This window comes from Brachyhypopomus gauderio, chromosome 8 (genome assembly GCF_052324685.1).
Source record: "Brachyhypopomus gauderio isolate BG-103 chromosome 8, BGAUD_0.2, whole genome shotgun sequence".
In the NCBI taxonomy this organism is placed as follows: domain Eukaryota; kingdom Metazoa; phylum Chordata; class Actinopteri; order Gymnotiformes; family Hypopomidae; genus Brachyhypopomus; species Brachyhypopomus gauderio.
In genome coordinates, this window is record NC_135218.1 from 18,690,297 (window position 1) to 18,710,917 (window position 20,621).

The window sequence follows — 20,621 nt, forward strand, 5'->3', positions numbered from 1 at the left end:
CCAAACATTTGCTAGAATTTTGCTATCAAATCTCCTTAGCGTTGTTGGCCTTTTTTGATATGCTCACAGGTCTTCAGAGTCTTTGCAAAAAAACATGTGCAAAATGTCACTAGAATGTCAGAGTCACAAAAGATACTGTTGGGTAAATGTAATAATTTTATCACCCTGCACCCACTCAACCAACATCTCGTACTTCTGGCCTCCGGTTCTGTACTGCCCACAAATATGTTTGTTCCTTTTCTCCAGTGTGGTCTTAAGCTTAATGAATGTCATGTCATGACCCCACCATCCATCCAGTTTTTTACATCTGCCTAAACCTTTGCCTCAAGTTTGTGTTTACATGACAAATCCTTAAGCTTAAAGAAAGTTTGATGCTGGTAGACATCCATTCATAAACTAACTTCCCCCATTATAACATTATACATTATACTATTTACAATTATATACAATACCAAGTACATGCAATACGTTCACCCTTTGTACGTCCACGTGTCTCCTTGTGCCACTGTGAGGCCCACACAGTCCACAATGATGCAGAGTGGAAATGCAGATGTACACGCAGGTGTTTATCTTGCAGTGGACCTCAGGCAGCTCCATACACAACATCTACCTGAAGCACATCTGAGTAAGGGGCTTCTTCAGTCTTGCCAGTGCCTTGTGGATGTCAGTAAATATATATATATATATATTCCTTGTCTCACCCTTCCACACTTCCAGAGGGGTTGAGGTTGCCGTGTGCAGTTTTTTTTATGTTCTAGGGTTGTGTTCTTCTGGACTGAGGATGATGACATTCTGAGGGTCTGTTTCAACAATTCCTCCAATTTAGAGGCCTCAGCAGTGTCTTGTCACCACTGGGACAACCTTGATCTTCACTTTTCACATTCTCTCTGGTTGGTCCTGCAGTCCCTGGTGTTAAACCAGGGCAGTCTTTACGAGAAGCTCCCTGACGTGCTGGGACTGCACAGCGCTGCTTGGACTTTTTCATGGAATGTATATGTAGCAAAACTAACTTTGCCGTTGGAATGATGTGTTCTTTGAAAGGGTTGTAGTTCGTTTTCATCACCGTCTTCATCCATGTGTTGAAAAGGTCTCCACCCTTTTCTACTGTTCACAGGAACAGAAAACCTGACTCTTCCTCTCAGGAGGCAGAACCATTATGCTTCAGTCTTTCGTGTCAGTGAAATCCTTTCAATCTGACATTTCAGCTAATTTTTGTAAATGTCACAGAAGACTGTAGTTATAAATCTCTTTTTGTTGTGCTTCCTGCAACATCGTCGTAGTTTTAAAATGTTGGTTACGTTTGCAGGTATGTTATATTTATGTGATATTATGAGGTATAAGACATGGTAACGTGGTCACAGTTTACAGCGTGCTGTGTAAATCAAAAGAGTTTATGAAAATGGGGAGTGGATGTGAAGCTATCTCCATGGTGATGCTCGTTACTGTCAGGGTTAGCATTTCACTCTGACATTTCAGATGACTTTTGTAAATGTCATGGTGACCTGTAAGTGTATCATATATTATCTCTTTTACATTTTAAAATGGTGCTTGCGTTTCTTCACGGTCTAGATGTAGTCATCATATTATTGCTTTAAATTTCATTTCATGATTAAGTGTAAATGTCACAAAGCTTCACATCTGCAGTAGTGTCTGTGGTTCCCTTCTGGGGTTCCCATTGCTTGCTGTGAGTGAGACATTAATCATTAGTGAGACATTAATCATTAGTGGGGCATTAATCATTAGTGGGACATTAATCGGTGGTGACCAGTGTCTATGTGTTTTCTAACTCAGTTGTTAGACATGTTGTGAATGCTGAACAGGGTTGAAGGACAGAACATTGTCTGCCTGCATCATGTCAGTGTCTTCAGAAATAAACAGCACATGACTTCATGTTCCACGTTAGCATAAGCAGCTGAAGTTGTTTTGGCTGTGTTTGGTGACGTCTGCTACACAGACATGGGTGTGTGGCACAAGCAGCCATAATAGCCATTATTGTGACGATCATTTCACCATGATTTTCTCCATACACCCTGGGGACACACGTGGACCACGTAGGCAATCATGGAAGCATCAATAGGCAGGATCAATAAAGGCATGATACATTTGGGGTATAACTGGGACCTTGAGTATTCAGTTTCATTCCACCTCATGCACCATATGTTATGCGAATGATAATAAAGAATCCTTGAATCCTTAAAAAAGAGGCATGATCAATAGAGGCATGATCCATAGAGACATGATCAATAAAGGCATTATCAATAGAGGCATGATCAATTCTATGACATTTACTTATCAACGTGCCGTCACCCTTTACAGTGTGACTAACACTATATAGATCAGCCAGCAGTCATTATACACCATGAACATACATAGAAGCATCACTGCTATTTCAGAACTGTACATACATCTTTCTCAGTTATTACACTGACATTTCTTCAGCCAACCATGCAGTTGGGTTATTAGCGCAGTTCTTAGATTTGACTAGTTGTCTTGTTTCGAAATGCATTTTGTTCTGATGATTCTTAGTAAGTAACTCGCTAACAGGACCCAAATGCTTTTAATGTGTCCACTAGATGGCAGCATGGTTCAGTCTTTGAAGTGGAACAACACCTTGAACAAGTGGGAATTCTTCTGATCTTGCTTGTGTTTCATCAGTTTGAGTTTCTCCCAGTATGATTTGAACATTGGAGTAACTAGTCGTGGACTTGTGCAACATACACCCACAGTCCAAAAAGCTCACAGTTAGTTACAGTATCAATTACCTAATCTATTACAACATTAATCATGATAACCTGATTAGGCGTCTATGGCTGGAATACAGATTCATTCATTGTTTGGAGATTTGACTGTTTCTCTCCCATCCACCTGCCAACCTGTAGCCAGTTTGTTAAATGACCCACAAGGACTTAGTGGTCAAAGGCAAAATGAACGTTTTTGTCATTCTCATACCACGAAGAGTGCACACCTGAACAAGATTGTGCATGTACAAGCACCAATAAATAACTTAAACCAAGTGCACTTTTGACAATGGGTAGACATACCAGACAGACATAGACAAACACAACTGTATCTGTAGAATAATTACTGTAAAAAACAACTTTAGAAAAATATTAAACATATATACAAATATTGCACTAATGTTTGTAGTGGTGCTATTTCTGAGCTATGTACCAGGAAGTGTAATGACACTGATGCATAAAGTGCTCAAGTGATGAGGAGCATTGTGTTATTACACTAAACAGTAGCTGCATTTTCAAACGTAACACCAGTGTCAGGTTTACACTTTTTCCTGTTACACTTTGTGTAACAATCGTGTTGTGACTAAGAGTATTGATTAACATGTAGTGCAACCACAGAGACACTTCAAGCACCACAGAGACACTACAAACAAAACAAAGACACTTCAAGCACCACAGAGACACTACAAACAAAACAAAGACACTACACCCACCACAGAGACACTACAAACACCATAGAGACACTTCAAACATCACAGAGACACTACACCCACCACAGAGACACTACAAACACCATAGAGACACTACAAGCACCACAGAGACACTACACCCACCACAGAGACACTACATCCACCACAGAGACACTACACCCACCACAGACACTACACCCACCACAGAGACACTACAAACACTAGAGACACTTCAAACACCACAGAGACACTACACCCACAACAGAGACACTACAAGCACCACAGAGACACTACACCCACCACAGAGACACTACACCCACCACAGAGACACTACAAACACTATAGAGACACTTCAAACACCAGACACTACACCCACAACAGAGACACTACAAGCACCACAGAGACACTACACCCACCACAGAGACTACATCCACCACAGAGACACTACACCCACCACAGACACTACACACACCACAGAAACACAACACCCACCGCAGAGACACTACACGCACCAATGAGACACTACACCTACCACAGAGACACTACAAACACTATAGAGACACTTCAAACACCACAGAGACACTACACCCACAACAGAGACACTACAAGTACCACAGAGACACTACACCCACCACAGAGACACTACACCCACCAGTGAGACAGTAACAACTGCTGTCATGTCCACAGCTCCCCTCAATTACGCCCCATTACTGTGATTCGGCTTAATTGCTGCCTAAATTTACTCATAAACGTTATTCTCATTCAAACGAGAGCTTATCTGTTGGGCCACAGCTTTCTCTTCATTTAAACATGAGGCATCACTGTAGAATGTGAATTGGACTTGAGGCTTCATCACTGCTGTGTGAGTTTATTTAAAAGAGGTTTAATTATTCTGTAGCATTTTAGGAGTGGGATTCACAAGGCAAGTATGAAGATTTAAAGGAGGAAAAATTGTAATCATCATCTGAACTGTAGAGAAAACCTCCACCCTTGTCTACAGTTGCTTTGGGCTCAGTGTCTGCATGAGCTGTGATGGGTCGCTCGGGCTAAACAGGCTGATTCAGGATTTCATGCCTAATAGTTTCAGGCTTGTTATTGAAAATCCATGAAAGTATAACATGCTGATGGCTCCAGACTGCTGAGATCCAGTGACTGGTTCTTAGTTATAGGTATAATATTGAATACTTATGTGGGATATTTTTTGGTGTTTTCGATCAAATATGAAATATGTGTTAAGATGTGTTAAGTACACTGGTGTATAAGGATGCCCTTCTAAGCAGCCACAGATGTTACTGGTTTAGTCATACTCTATTTACATTCTAGAATTCAGTTCATTTTAATATGGGCATGGTTGCTGTCCTAAAGTCTGACTTTTTTTTGTCTATTTCATTTACTTATTCTTGCCACCACGTTATCTAAGGCACAATTAAATGTAGGCTGAACATATTACATCAAATAATAATTCAATTCACTTAATAGAATAAACTAGATAAGTGTTGATTAAGTTGCTATGCTATTTTGATTGATTCATGAATTTGTCTTGAGGAAGTAGAACCTACATGGTGAAACCAGTTTGTCTGCTGCCTCCTGGTATAAAGGTAACTGCTGATGGTGGCCCTAGAGAGGAAGATATTTTCACATGTTTTAAAACAGGGTCACCTGAGCACTTATGTTAAAGGTAAAACTGCAGATGCAGATAAGATGCAGATAAGATAAGAAAAGGCTACATAATAAAGGTTTTCACATCCAAGTAAAATTTGTCTGTTGGATCAGTTATGACGAAACCGGAGTTGCATCATACCGCCCAGGTCCTGCCTAGACATGACCGTCCCGCAGAACATCAGAGCGAGAGGGGACTTGTGAGGGAATACAGACGAAGGCCAATAATCACTTTGAAGTAGCAACAGATTTCAGTGGCCCAGGCTGGAGTAGAAATGCAGCAGTCAGCCTAGTGGGGACTGCGTACCATGGGCTGTGTGGGAGGATGACTAGTTAGAAGCCTCAGAGGGATACAGCTAAACTCAAACTGTGACGTGTGACACAATGTCCCCCTGCCCCATCACCAACAAACACCACCCAACAAACACCACCCCAGCACTGAGGAAAATGCTCCCCCATCACCAACAACTTTCAGCAGGAGAGAAGGACAAAGCCCAGCAGACGTCCGTGAACAACAAAATGGCGAATGTTCTACCGTAGCCTAGTAAACCTCCAGATCTCAGACCAATCAAGAATCTGAGGCACTGTTTCATAATTCATCATTTCATAATGAGTGAATGAGTAAACAATCTAGATCAGGTCTTCCAGGACGAATGGCCAAGTGACCCTGTTGTTGCAAGCTGCATTTTCAGGTTCATTTCCTTTTTTTAAGATCTGATAAATAGTCAGAATTTATTTATAACAATCTGTGCAAGTGTTATTTATAATCCAGACCATTCTGATGACTTTTAAGAGGGCTGCTTTTGCAAGGCTCTACATGTATGATTTATACAAACCAGAAGCAAGAAATTGTTGTATTTCTCTGCCCTGGTATTTGTAATCTCCATTGGTTTACACTCTGTTCTGTGTTACCCTGCCTCGTTTCGTATCGTTCTGTGTTCGTCATGCCTATATATACCTCTAACCTGGTTGGCTCTCCTGTTTTGACCCCTGCCTGTGATTTTGACTTTGATTTTGGAATTCCCTTCATTAAATCTCGCTCTCCTCAGCGTTTATGTCCGCCTACTCACTCCTCAGCGCGCTACGCGTTACACACTTAATATTTGTAACATGAATTTTGTAATGTTTCTTGCACAATCAAGATGTTCAGCACAAATATGGTACCTGCATCATCTGATATTAGATATAGAAGTTTATTTTTGGGGACCCAACAGTCACTTATTAATTATACATAACACTGTAACTCATAACATTTTCCTGTACAGTTAGTGACAGAATGACCATTATGGTGATTGAGAGCAGTTTTCCACCAGTTGCCGTGAACTCTGACAAGTTCTGCAGTCAGTATGAAACAGTGAGGCATGAAATATCCAGGGACAGGGGGAGTCTTCGTGCTACACTGCTGTAGTATATGAGATGCAGAGTGTGAACACAGTGTGAGTGACAGCACAGGTCTGAACTCCAGGTATGAGCCTCAGCCTATGACTGCTTGAACTGTGGAGCAGACCTACACAGACCAGCCCTTCAGACCAGACCTACAGACTAGACTACATAGACCAGACCTACACAGACCAGACCTAGAGACCAGACTAAACTGACCACACAACAGACTAAACTACACAGACCAGACTACCCTACACAGACCAACCCTTCAGACCAGACTACACTGATCACACTACAGTCTACAGTACACAGACCAGACTACACTGATCACACTACACAGACCACACATACAGGTCAGACTACACAGACCAGACCTACAGACCACACTACACAGAGCAGACATACACAGACCACTTAAAGTGAGTGAACAAAAAAGAAAATTGATAATACTATAGATGCTCAATAACATTGTACACTTTTAAAATGCATTGACTGGTCTCTAGTTTTGGTCTAGCCAGTGTTTCTCATCTTTTGGGGCTGACCAGACAGAGCACATTTTGATACTGTAACACATTTACATTTATGGCATTTAGCAGACGCTCTTATCCAGAGTGACTTACAAAAGTGCTATGTAGTTGCTTGGAATCTCCAAGGTAGTATAGATAGTCCTGAACACAAGGTACTCTAAGCTGGAAAAACCACTAGATGAAAGTCATATGATACCTAACAATTATACCTGAATATACACATCACCTGAGGAAAAAGACAGTAAGCAATTCCTATAACCCAATTATGCACAATACCTGAGAAAAAGACAGTAAGCAATACCTGTAACAAACACCTGAGGAAAGAGATGATAAAGCACAATAGACGAAGCATAATTATGTAAAGTGCACTTGAAAGAGGTGGGTCTTCAGTCGGCGTCTGAAGACAGCAAGTGACTCCGATGTTCGGACACACAAGGGAAGTTCATTCCACCACCTTGGAGCCAGGACAGGGAAAAGTCTGGATGCTTGTCTCCCATGTGTCCTGGATGATGGAGGGTCAAGATGAGACATACTTGAGGCGCGGAGCGCTCTAGGTATGCATCTGGGTTTTACCATGGCCATCAAGTAAGGAGGAGCTGGACCATTCTTTGCTTTGTAGGCCAGCACCAGGGTTTTATATTTGATGTGGGCAGCTACCGGAAGCCAGTGGAGGGAGCACAGCAAGGGAGTGACATGGCTGAACTTGGGAAGGTTGAAGACCAGCTGAGCTGCAGCGTTCTGGATCAGTTGCAGGGGTTTGATGGCATGCATAGGAAGACCAGCCAGGAGGGAGTTGCAGTAGTCCAGTCTTGAGATGACAAGGGACTAGACAAGAACCTGAGTGGCCTCCCTAGAGAGAAATGGCTGAATCCTTCGAATGTTGTGAAGGGCGAATCTGCATGATCGTGTTGCGTTAGCAACGTGGGCCGTGAAGGAGAGGTGCAGCACCTGCAGCATGTAGTCAGAGGTCTTAATGGCTTGGTTTGGGTGGCATTCTGAACTATCATCTGTTGTTAACCACCCCCCCCCCCCCCCCCACACACACACACACACACACACATACACACCCTCTCCACACAAAAACAACACGATAGCCTATGGCTCAAGGCAGCAAAGTCTATTCTATCAGCAGACGCTCTCGGGTTTCTGTCCACTCCAACAGCAAAGCGCAGTAGTCTTTGTTGTGGGCAGGACACATGGTTTAGAGCCGGATGACCCACTTTCTGATAGCGTATAGCCTACTGCCACACGGCATTATCCACTACACCAAGCCTGCCTGCACCGTTCTGAGTCGGCACCATCCAAATAGTAATAACGGGTGTAGACAGAAGAACTCCAGCCAAGAAAGGAGTGGTGTTTACATGTGCTCACTGCTTTCTTCCTGTTCCTCGTTTCGTTTTGTTTGGTCGTAGTCGGGGAGAAGCGCGTGCTTGTTTAACCTGTGACGCATAGGCGCGCGCACTGGCGTTTCTTGGGTTCGGGGAAACGCTGAACAAAGTTCTTAAAAGATCCACGTGCACCACGACACTCTTTGTGACGTTCCGCTAAAACAGTGTGCAATACTTGCTCCACTTTGCGAGAGTGTTACACAATCTTGAGCGGCTGTTTTTACCCCTCAACCACTCATGGGGAAGTGTGTTCCTCATCAGTGAGTGTTTCTTATCAGTCTTCCTAGAGTAACCTCTCCCACACACACACACACACACACACACAACGATCCTGCAGAACCGCTCCGGTTCCGTGAGACAGTGGAGACACCCGTGTGGAGCAGGCTGCTTTCCCCCCGACACGGTCTTTATCAGTGACCAGCCTTTTCAGCCCTGGAGAATAGAAACCCATACAAGTTTCATTTGGTGCACAGTGGGTTACACTGAATAGGCCTACAGTTAAAAAAAATAATTCATTACGCATTGCAACTGAGTATGTTTCTGCTAACGTTGGGATAAACTCTTAGAGTGCTCCCGAGTTTTTAGACAATTGCTTCTATAGTTTTCATAACTGAAATGACAGAATGTATTGTTTGGGCATATAGAAACGTTAATAGCATACAGATAAATTCTGTAACTTTATATAACTTTTAAGCTGTATTTTTAATGGATTTACAGCATATAGAACGTTTCTGCGTTACTTCTAGGATTCTTAGATTGTTCCTAATTCTTCCTATTCCCAAATTTCCACTACCCACTGACTGAAACTTGTTCCAAAAATCTTTCATAGTCCATCCTGGCCTGTGTTTAGGTTACAGAAAAGTCTTTTGGAGATGCTCAAATGTAAAATTGCTTTAACGACTAGTATCAGTAATGCACTTTTCTTTCAAGCGAATCGCAGCGTATGTGTTCCGAGTGTGACTGCAGGCTCTTCATGAGTGGGGACCAGATACGGTCTCTGGTACAGACAGCTCTTCTTCCGAGGGAGGCTACGTGGACTGCCGACGCCCCTTTACACCAAAGCCTATCAAAAGTGGCCCAAATGTCCAAACACGTCCCTCTGCGGTACTGTCCCACTGCTCACTTCCCTTCTCCACCGAGATTCTCCGCCTGTCATCTTAGTTTTACCGTCAGATATTTGGTGAAGGACACGTTACACAGATTTGAGAGGCGCACTTCCCCATAATGGATCGAATCAGCTCCACGACGCATCCAGGTTCCGAAGTGAAGTACCTGCAGGAGGATGAACAGTACCAGAGAGAGTCCTTCACCAATGAGTTTATAGAAGAACCGTCGGATCTTTCGGACACTAAACCATTTGAAGAGGACGATATATTGGATTTGGCCGGAGGTGCGATGGCTGCTATCGCGAGGCACAGGTCCACACTGCCACGGACAGAAGAACCAATTATGGACATAAACCCAGAACCGGAGCGAGTCGGGGCGAGACCTGCCCGTCCGGAACCCTCACTGAACACGGGGTGGGGAGCAGCCAAGGCGGAAGAGACAGAGACAGAGACAGAGACTGGCCAAACTACACTGGCGTCTCAGTGTAAGTTTGAGACTTTTACGAAGCTTTTCTGTCGTGATTTTGTTCTGATCCGTGTGATTTGACTTGATTTCAAAATTACATTATAACCCAGTCAAGCCCACGTTGGTTATAAACATTCCCCAGTGTTAATGTTATGAGCAGACAGTTTAAAGCTACCAATACAGGTACAGCAACAACTTTGTAATTTGGGCTCATTTCACAACGTCCTGTGTTGATTCTGTGATGGGTTCCGCGGCTACAGGACTGGGTCGACCAGACCAACATAACCTCATGTTCTCTGCTTGCTTATCTATGGCAGCCTGGCTTTGCCAAAGTCGTGCTCATGAGCTCTATGGCCTTTGAACCCAACCCAAAGAATATTTTTGCACAGGTCCGATATGTTGGTTTGGGTATAAAGTGTCCGTTTATTAACCTAACGTCTAACTTATCGACAGTGCATTGTATTTATAAGATGAGCTGGTCTAAGGGTTTCTGTTATGTCACAAATAAGCACCTTTTTTAAGTGAGTCTCTGGTTAACGTCTGCATAATCCACTGTAATGTGGTGTGGTTGAGGTGAAGGTATTCTGCCATCTTGTGGATGACCCAGAGGTGTGCACTCAGTGACCACAGCGTCCACGCGCCACTCTTGGCAAACTGTAACGCGCACGTGTCATAAACCCTTGCTCTAAACGGGCCATTCAGCTTTTCCTCCTCTTATCCCTCCTGCTGGGATGGCTATAAAAATATTGACACAAGTATTATTGGGATGTGGAGTGTGTCTTGGAAAACAGAAAGAGCTGTGTTCTGGAGTCCTCACCAGTTAGGCTATAGATCCAGTAAAATGTAGTCAGAAGTGTTTAGGCTGTCAGACTTGACCTTCCATTAGATTATCTGACGTGGGTTAGCTGTAATGGCTGGTCTAGGTTTTATTTGTTTAGAGACGTTGTCGTACTCATGCATACTGACGCCCACTGCAGCAAGGCCCGCCTTTACCAGCCGTCATTATGGGAACACGATGTGCTGCCAGTCCGCTGCTGGTGTGTAATGTTGATCACCCTGTGCTACTTGAGTAGAATGGAGTACTACACTCATCTGTCATGGACACTCATCTGTGGCCACGGTCAGCTGACCTCAGCAGTGCCGACGAGTGTAGGAGAGCTGTAGCCTCCGTGTTACCCCTCAGTCCCTGTCCGGTCTGCCCCAGAGAGAGGCGCGTGCCTCCTAACTGCCTCAATCCCCCCCCACCTCCTCTCGTCACGGCTGGAATGACCGAATGATCCTCGTCAAACAGCACTGCACTACCGTGGAACGCTAACAAGATGGATGCAAAAGATTGGCAAAACCAGGGTATCTGTGACTGGCTTCTCTTCTCATTTTTTATGGTTTTAAGATGGAGTAGTCGAAATTAGAATAGCTCATAATGTCCTGTCTGTCTGTCCAAAGACTGTTGGTGGGAGAAGGTTTTAGCTGCTGCTGTTGGCTGGTTTTGTCTGTTTGTGCGTGTTATGGCTGCTCTTGGTGTGATTGGGAAGAAAATGGTCATATTTGCCACAGTAAGTGTCTTGCCTGTCCTGAGACTCATGGTTCTTCTTTAGTGTAATAGCTTCAAGTTGGTACTTTCTGTACTTTCAAAAAGCTTGAGCATTATACTCAAATTTTTATACAAAATCTTAAACACTAAACAACATTTAGACATTTTTCTATTGCTTCTGCACTCTGTGTCAGATGTTTCTAGTCCTCTGGGCTGAACCTATATTCTGGAAGGGTCTCAACTATGGACGGACATGGTGGCCCATAAATCACACTTTAAGGGTGCTGAAAATTGTCCCGGTGAAGTGAAGCAGGTGTATGCATAAGTAATGAAGTGTTAAGTCTATGAAAGCAATACCCTCTAAATCCTTCTACGTGACCACTAAACCTCTTGAGTTGACTGTGGAGTCTGTTTCTTGAGGACTTTTACTGATGAGTCACCGGAGACTTTTACGTTGACATTGCTTAGCCGGAAGACGATATCGCTATTAGTAGGTTTGGTCTCTCCTATCTGTTCTCGGATAGGCGTCGGTTAGAAGAAGCAAGATGGTTTCTGCACAAGGTTAGTGTTTCTCACAGTTTCTGTCGTCCATTTCACGCACAGACGTGTGTTATACTGGCTGTGTGTCTCGCGACGCTGCCGTTGGTGTTTAAAAGCCCCTCGCGCTTTCGGCGCGTGCCCTCCTGGCGTCAGACTCGGCGTCGTTGGGCTAGCTGGTCCGCTAGCCGCCGGTGTGGAGGCCGTTTGTCACAGTCACCGTTAACGGTACCGAGCTATCTGCACTTCATGTTCTCGTACGGTACACGTACCAAATATCGTTTGGAGGCGTTTGGGACTCGGGGGACTTCACGTCGACTTCATAAAGGCAGCTAAGCTGTCTAGCCGACTCGTATGTCGTGTAACCTTCAGATGTGGGTTCCGTTTGTTATGTGTGTTTATGTGGACCTGCGGTGTCCCCGCATTACGGGTTGGGTTGGGTTGGGCTGGGCTGGGCTGGGTTATTGGTTCCTCTTGTGCTTCTTGTGGCCCGTAAGCCCGCACTGTTGCCAATCTTCCACCAATCTGCGCAGGAATCCCTGGTGTTAAGGAAGCAGTACCCACATGTCCTCTACGTGTGTGTACGGGGACTGTAAGGGGTTTGTCAGGCGATCTTGGGTTTAAGAGAGATGCTGTATAAATAAAAATGTATTATTGATTGTAAATGAACCTCAGCCAAAGGTACACTCAGGTGAAATGCAGTCATCAGTCACCGGCTCCACGTCTTTTTCCAGTGCAGAGTAGCCCATCTGTTAATGATCAGTGTTATTGCCACTTCAACTGGTTTTTAAAAACCAGTTTAACCAGTTATCCTGCACCAAGTGGTCATAAGGATATTTATTCTATAACTGATCTACAAGGAGTAAAGCTTCTGTCCTAGGTTACTGTCCACCAATGTAAGCGTTGTCCTCCCCTCAAAGTAACTACGTTACTGACCACTGTGTCCTTTTTCTCCACGTTACTCTAGATGTTTCTAACATGGCTAACTTTCATTGGTCATCGTTTAAACCTGAGTGGATTTGACTGCTGTCAGTTACCAGTGTGAACAGTGCAACTCATTGGCCGGGCTACACGTTTAGACATGTGCTCTCATTCTCCCTCCACTGTCTTGTCTTTGTGTCAGTGGTTGACCTCTTGTACTGGCGTGACCTGCAGAGGACTGGGGTGGTGTTTGGAGCCAGCCTCTTCGTGCTGCTGGCTCTAAACGCCTGCAGCATCGTCAGCGTGCTCTCCTACGTCTCTCTGGCCCTGCTCTCCGTCACCATCTCCTTCAGGATATACAAGGGCATCTTGCAGGCTGTGCAGAAGTCCGAGGATGGCCACCCCTTTAAGTGAGACAGAGATTACTGCACGCAGATCCGCTCAGCTCAATAAAAATAGACTGACTAAAGTTGGACCTTCTGAACTTTTAAAATTACAGTTTAAACAGCTTCACACTTTCAAGCATGCACTATCTTTAACAGAACCACATAACCTGTGTCTCATTTACTTTGTTCTCTCTCTCTCTCTCTCTCTCTCTCTCTCTCTCTCTGAAGGCTGGAGGCTAGTTTAAAATATAAATCCTTGCACAGTATTATTAACCTCATACAGTGTGAGTTTGTGCATAAACAGCCTGTCAGAAGAGCACAGTCAGAGGCGTGTTCACTAGTGCCCTCATCTCCAGGCGCTCTCCTTTAAAAGGGGAGTGTGTTTGGTGCTTCTGCGGCTCTGATGCCTCTTCTTCCTCTCCTGCAGGGTGTACCTGGACCATGATATCGCCATACCCGCCGAGACGGTACACAAGTACGCCGACAGGACTCTGGAGCACACCAACGCTGCTGTGAAGGAGTTGAGGCGCCTCTTCCTGGTGGAAGACCTGGTGGACTCTCTGAAGGTGTGAGAAACAATGTGTTCTTGCACTTCACTGCAGGTCTCCTGTGCTCTCCTGTGTTAAGATCTCCAGTCTTACCTTCTTAGCGTGGCTGCCTTTGCCCTTCTGTCCGACCAGGTTTATTTTTCATGTCTAGCCCTCCTACTCTGGTGTAGGGTGAAGACTCGCACCATGCAAAGAATTTTGAAGGGTCTTGTCCCTGTGAAGGTCAAGGGTTATGCAGTATTTTTAGACATATCAGGCAGTATAAGGTAATCCTATGAGCCAGACGTGCACCATTTCATATGTTTTCATTGAGTTCAGGTTCTTCGTGATCAGTGCTGGTTTATGAAGTGTTATAAATGATATATGAGAAACTGGAGAGTGTGTGTGGGAGACAGGGCAGCCCTGTACGGGAAGGGAGGCTAGCAGCCGCGCTGATGACTTCACCATGGATCTGCCCAGGGAGCGTCTGCCATGGCCGTCTGAGGTCGGGACGGAGACTATGCCCAGGGAGCGTCTGCCATGCTTCTAACTCGGGCACCTTTCATCCATCAGTGTTTAAACTCGAGATGATTGCACTGCTGTTGGTTCCCATGCCAAACATGCTGTGTAACTCAAACTTCTGCTTGTGAATGAATGTGTAAGCATGCGTGAATCTGCTCGTGTGGCTGTGTGTGTCAGTGTGTGAACGGTGCTGGTGTTGTGTGTTTGTACTACTCTTTTGTTTGTTTTTATTATTTTGTCAGGCCAGGGCTGTCTCTCATCTCAGTCTTGGGCTCTTGTATGTAATTAAAGCCTTGGGCCTCCGAGGAGGAGACAGATAGTCAAGAATGGAAGGGAATTCATTCATATTGATTCATGCATTTTGGTTCACATGAATACAGCATATATACGCTGGTTTTATGTGATGATAATGTTGAACACAAAACTATGAATCTTTTTTTGCTTTGCTGTCATTTGCTGTTGCCTTTTTCGGTCAAAGCCCATAAAATAAATTTGAGCACAGGTTTAAAGTTCATCCCTTCAGTTCAGAACACAGTAGATGTCGGTGTAAACTCTGGGTGCTGTTTCCGCCAGTGCACTGGATGTCATATTCCTGCCGCAATGGAAAGTTCTTCCTGTGATCGTGTTAAGTCAGCACCTCCAAACCTGGTGGTGTGAGGTGTCTGTGTAAGGGCGGAGGGTGGTCTCGGGTCGGGTTGCAGGCCCCCCTGCGCGGGCCAGGCTCCGGTTCCCTGGAGCGGTGCACCTGCGGGGGCGTTAACTCCTTCGGACTGTAGCGGGGCCCCATGTCGGCCTGCTCCCACGGTGACCTCGTGAGTGACGGGTCCATTTGGCAGAGCACGTGTGAACGGGTTCTCCCTAGCGTGCAGCGGGCTCCTGGCTCTGGTGTAGCATAACTGCTGGGCGTGTTTAAATATGGCTCCTAATCCCCCCCACCCTGTCCTGCTCCTGAACGAACTTTAACCTCTTTTAAGAAAAAGCAGAACACTACTGTAATGGCGGTAATTGATTTTACTGTTATGTATATATTTATATATTTAATGTTATATGTGGAATATAAAAATGATTCTTTAATTGTATAGCACCTTTCATACATGCATGCAACTCAATGTGCTTTACAGAAGAAATACTGTTAAAATAATTAGAAGAAAAAACATAAAATAACAAACCACGATGTTCCCTAACTTGTTCATTTGAGCTCCAGTGTGGTGTTATAGAAGTATATGAGTTTGGTCATGGGAGTTTTCTTCTCTGCAGTTTGCTGTTCTCATGTGGATCCTGACCTACGTTGGTGCCATGTTCAACGGCCTCACTCTCCTCATCGCTGGTAGGTGAATCTCCCCAGGATAAGGTTCACTTGTATGGATCTCTCCAGTGTTCCACACTGACCTGATCCATGTCTACCAAGACCGTCTGCGCTGCTGGGGGGGCCTTCTTGAGTGCAAGTGCTTGTGTCTAACTGAAATTAAGATTCCAAACCTTTGATCCAGCTATGAAGCTAATCAGTTTAGTACATTTCTGTAGCTAATGAATGTAATTTATGTTGGAAAACAATGTTTGCTAAAAGCATTGCTGTCTCGGCCTTGCTGTCCAAAACTCTTTGTGGTGCAGTCATGATTTGGCAAGACCTTTCACTCCCCAGGAGGAGCTGCAGTTAGTCAGCAGCTGGGGTGGAGCGGTGGGTGGAGGCCGGGTGGGTCTCACGGGGAACTGGAGACAGTTTGGGTGAAGCGGTGGGTGGAGGCCGGGTGGGTCTCGCGGGGAGCTGGAGACAGCTGCCAGTCCTGACGCTGGTGCTGTGTCCTACATTTACCTGTCAATGCTATTATAAGCCATATTATATACATTTTATTTTACTGTGGAATTATGTTTGTGTCTCTCTCCACCTCTCCCCCATTTCTCTTTCTCTCCTCCTCTCCTCCCTGTTTCTCTGCTTCTTGTGCTCTCTCTCTCTCTCTCTCTCTCTCTCTAGCGCATATTGCAGCTTTCAGTTGGCCTGTCATCTATGAGAAACACCAGGTATGTTTAATGCGCAAAGTATGACTGACAGTGGCATGACTAATGCATATTGAGACTCTCTCTCGCATGTCTTGTATATATATTTATTTGTGTGAATATAAAAAGCTCAGCTGTGTTTGCTGTAGGGATGGGGGTGGGCAGCCTTTGGCTAATGTGGCTCCCTGCAGTGCCTGAACCTGTCCTGTGTCCTTCAGCTGGGCTGGCCAGACCTGCATGAGCAGGGAGTGGTGTGGAGTACTGCTTTGAGTCTCTCTCCATCTCTCTCCTCTGTTTCTACCTCTTTCTCCTCTGTTTCTTTCTCTCTTTCTCTCTCTCTCTCTCTCTCTCTCTCTCTCTCTCTCTCTCTCTCTCTCTCTCTCTTTCTCTCTCTCTCTCTCTCGCCCCCCCCCCCTTTGCTGCTCTTTGTACAGTCAGACTTTGGCTGCGCCATTTTGACTAACTTGTACTGCTGTGAGTGATGCAGCCCATTAACATTCTCAAGCTCTCTTTAATCTAGGGAAGTAAGGGAGAGATTATTCACATTATTGGTAAACTCCAGTCATGTTTGCATCAGCAGTCATCTCTAGGTACACTGTGAACTTCCTGACTTGTGTAATGTGTTATTGGACTCTGCCTGATCTGCTAAGGGGCCAATGTTTTGTGTTCTCCTCCCAGACACAGATTGACCACTACTATGGACTGGTGAACAACCAAATCAAAGATGTCGTGAAAAAGTACGTATAAGCCGGCTGTGTTCGTACGCTAACTCCTGCGTGGTGCTGGTGACACCTTCCTGAACAACGCTTTTCCACCGCATAATCACACGTCCTCTGACACTAAAACTGCTGCTATTGTGACACCAAAGTCCTGCTGGTCTGGACCCAGCGACTGTGATGTCAGCAGCCGAGGGGCGGGGCCTAGCCTCCACTCATTAATACCCACACTACTCTACTTACAGCTAAAAGCATTAAAACGCAGAAAGTAATGAATCGTTGGGTCCACGGGAGAAACAGATGCAGTACTTCCTGATTCTGGGCAGTTAGAGATACAGAAGTAGTTGTACTATTTCATACGTCTGTTTCATGCTGGTCTCTCCAGCTCACCAGTGGACTCAAGGGTCTGTTCTTCAAAGGGTCGCTGGGTCACTGTTCTGGTATGAGCACCAGCATTTGTTGGTGGAAAAGTGATGTGTGTGACCTCTGTGCGCGTGACCTCTGCCTGCGACCTCTGTGCCCGTGACCTCTGCTGCTTCATATTTGGGCTCCTCGGGGCTTCCCGTCGTCTGCTCTGTTGTTCGCATCCTCCGTTGAGTATCTCAGTGTCTTCCTCATGATACACAGCAGGAGAACAGCACCTGCGTAATCTCTGTGAATACGGTAACCTGATGAAACACGCTCTCTGTCGCCAGGGTCCAAACCAAGATCTTCGGGGAGAAGCCGAAGCCGAAGGCGGAATAAGAAGCAGCAGGTGGCGCTACAGTGTGAATGACAGAAGTGTGTTCAGGTGAAAGAGGAAGTGACTGATCTTGTTTTGGGTTAGGGACAGTTTAATTATGGAATAAGGCCTTAGACATTGCAGAATAATACCCCATAATACCCCATCCACCACCGCCACCCCCTCCCCTAGTGTTTTACATTGTGATTTTACAGTAAAGCTGCCCCTTCTGCCCTGTAACAACCCCATGAGCTGAATCTGTGTGTCACAATAGCTCCAGTGCTTTATGTTACAATAAACGTTAGTGAATGTGAGCAGAGGAACGTGAACACTGAGGGTGGAGACGTTGAGTGGAGTGGAACGTGAAGTCAAGGGGTTGTTTACTTTACAAAGGAGTGAACCGATTCACCGCAGTCTTGAGTTTTAGCTTTTGTGTTCGTATTAGTCCTGCTGGAGCGTGTGGTGGGGGTCCATATCGTGGTCCGAGTTACGTGACCTGTTCAGTCACGCGAGACGCTCCTAGGTTTCTCTAGTAACTCATCATGAAGTTGGACGTCTATTCAGTGCTTCTTCCAAGGCATCTGGTGTGTAGCTGCAGCATTTCTATTGGCAGTTTTAGCCGTCGCGTGAAACGGGGCGTCTGGAGGCGCTTTGGGCCGTTGGCCGTGTTCTGTCACTTCTTGAGCTGCGTCTGTCTGCGTGTTGTCCCAGCAGTGACGCCTTCACCCACACCTTCCATCTCCGCCATGGACCCAATATCTGACGTGGTAGAAGTCATGCAATCCATTGTACATGTTGATGAATTCTCAGCTGAAGACTGTGGAATGTATTGTGAATCTAATACAAGTACCAATAAAGCTTGTAGACAAATGTGTGTGAGTGAATCTTCTTGCAGTTGATGCAGTAATGTATAAACTAACTGACGTTCCGCAGATTGTTTACAATGCTGTAGAAAAAGTCAATTATGATAATATTCTTATAATGTATTTATCAGAATGTCTAGTCAAAGTAATTTTTAAAGAACGCCACTTTTTCTGTGATGCGTTTGAATGTAGTGCCATCACCTGGTGAGATTGTGAAAGTGCACAGCTATGTTTGTGATGGGGCAGATTCTCCAGTAGTACCCAGCACCTGGGCACCCGGGTTTGCCTAATGAAATGCTCACTATTCTGCACCACTGTGAGGTCATGTAGACACTTGGTTAGCGCTGAGTGGTGTTATCTGTGTGCTGTGGTGTGAAAGCCTCTCGGAGATGTTGCTATGCGGTCAGCCCCTTTTCAGAGGGTTTCATGACGTTTTTCACATCATGTCTTGCAGTTTGTTTGTTTTTGTGTTTTGCAGAAAACCCCTGCGTGCAACGTTTTTGGTGTGATGGTTTTTTCTTTATACTCCAGACGTTCATCTGAAGTTCTGCGAACCGTTTTGTCTGTGTGTTGCATGCTGGATGTTTCTTCTCCTTCTCGTTGGTCACTGTTGTTTACGCAGGAATTAATTCATTAATTCATTCATTAATTCTTGCGTAAAAAGGGTCGTCCTTTTCATGATTTCATTTTTTGCTTTCTGGGTGATCAAAAAATAAACAAGTACTTAATATTAGAAATATATTTAGAAAATATACCATTTAATGTGTTGAAATAAAATGAAGTGAGGAGTGTGATATCCTGTTGACCACCAACAAACGTTAAACACTTTCTTCCATGGATGCTTTTACATTGGGTATACCAGTGACCCCAATACACTCTCGTGTAAGTGCGGAAATGTGAAAGGCTTGTGTGCACCTGCTAGGCCAGCCGGTGTCTGCGTGTAGATCCATCATCAGGACGCCAGCAGGCTGCTGCAGCAACACTTGTGCAGACTAGATGGATAGAGGGACTATTTCAGTCCACCGACCAGGACACCAGACGCTTCTCAATGTGGAGGGAGGGACTCCAGACATATCATGATTTCCCAGTGATCATATGAACCGGTGACTCCATGTGGTGTGTCACACACACACACACACACACACACTGCTGTGTGTCTCCTCAGGATGAACCACTCCCTTGGGAAAGTGTGCACACACACCTGTTTTGCACACGGGTGCTTTCAGCAGTGGATTTGCTTTTGTATGTTCAGGTGCAGTGCCTCCATCCCTACAAGAGTTTAAAATACTTGCTCATAAACCAGGAAACAGCTTTGAGGGGAGGTTTAAAAGCTTGAGTAGTTTCAGCTGATTCTACACTGAGCAAGATCTTTCCACAGCCTGAGGTCAGGACTGTAGAGGTGGATCTGTTCAGAGCGTGACCAGCAAGATGTTTACGGCTCCATCTCCAGGTCTGAGAGGAGCACTGAGGTTCAATGAGATTGCTGATGTACTGAAGAGCCAAATCATACTTTACAAATGAACTATAAGGGTTATTATGGTTTCATGGTTATGCAGATTGATGCTGCAGTAGGATACACTCCGTGACAACTGCTCCATGTGTCGTCCCTCTTAGATATCCCATAATCACTTGTGCGTGGTATTGTTGAGTATTATAAGTGTTTAGGAACCAGAGCAAGTTTCAGAGCGGGGTCGATGGGCGCCGAGTCTCCGAGTGCGTCAAACGGCCAACGCTGTGCTGACTCAATAACGAGTCACACCTGTGACATTAACATTAGCACAAAAACAGGAGTGTGTGTGACAGGAGCGTCGTGGCGCGGTCCTCCCTGGCCGAGCAGCTGCACGCAAGCCTTACATCACCGAGCACAACGCCAGCTGTGGGATGGAGTGGTGAGAAGCAGACTGCTACTGGACCGGAGTGGAGAAAACATGTTCTGTGTCAGTCTG

The 20,621-nt window shown here is 45.2% G+C and overlaps 1 protein-coding gene across 3 annotated transcripts; it reads left to right on the forward strand.

The window, feature by feature from the left end:
• Window positions 1-9,491: 9,491 nt before the first annotated feature.
• On the forward strand, window positions 9,492-18,686 carry rtn4a (reticulon 4a). 3 transcript variants are annotated; one of them, XM_077015156.1, is made up of 7 exons: window positions 9,492-9,975; window positions 13,148-13,355; window positions 13,759-13,897; window positions 15,638-15,707; window positions 16,353-16,399; window positions 17,054-17,112; window positions 17,787-18,686. In XM_077015156.1, exons 1-7 carry the CDS (start codon window positions 9,609-9,611, stop codon window positions 17,833-17,835), a joined length of 939 nt encoding a protein of 312 aa, XP_076871271.1. In that variant the 5' UTR covers window positions 9,492-9,608; the 3' UTR covers window positions 17,836-18,686. The 3 variants fall into 3 exon arrangements, with proteins under 3 accessions (XP_076871271.1, XP_076871272.1, XP_076871273.1); XM_077015157.1 differs by lacking the exon at window positions 9,492-9,975 and adding an exon at window positions 11,065-11,303; XM_077015158.1 differs by lacking the exon at window positions 9,492-9,975 and adding an exon at window positions 11,874-12,048.
• Window positions 18,687-20,621: the final 1,935 nt, after the last annotated feature.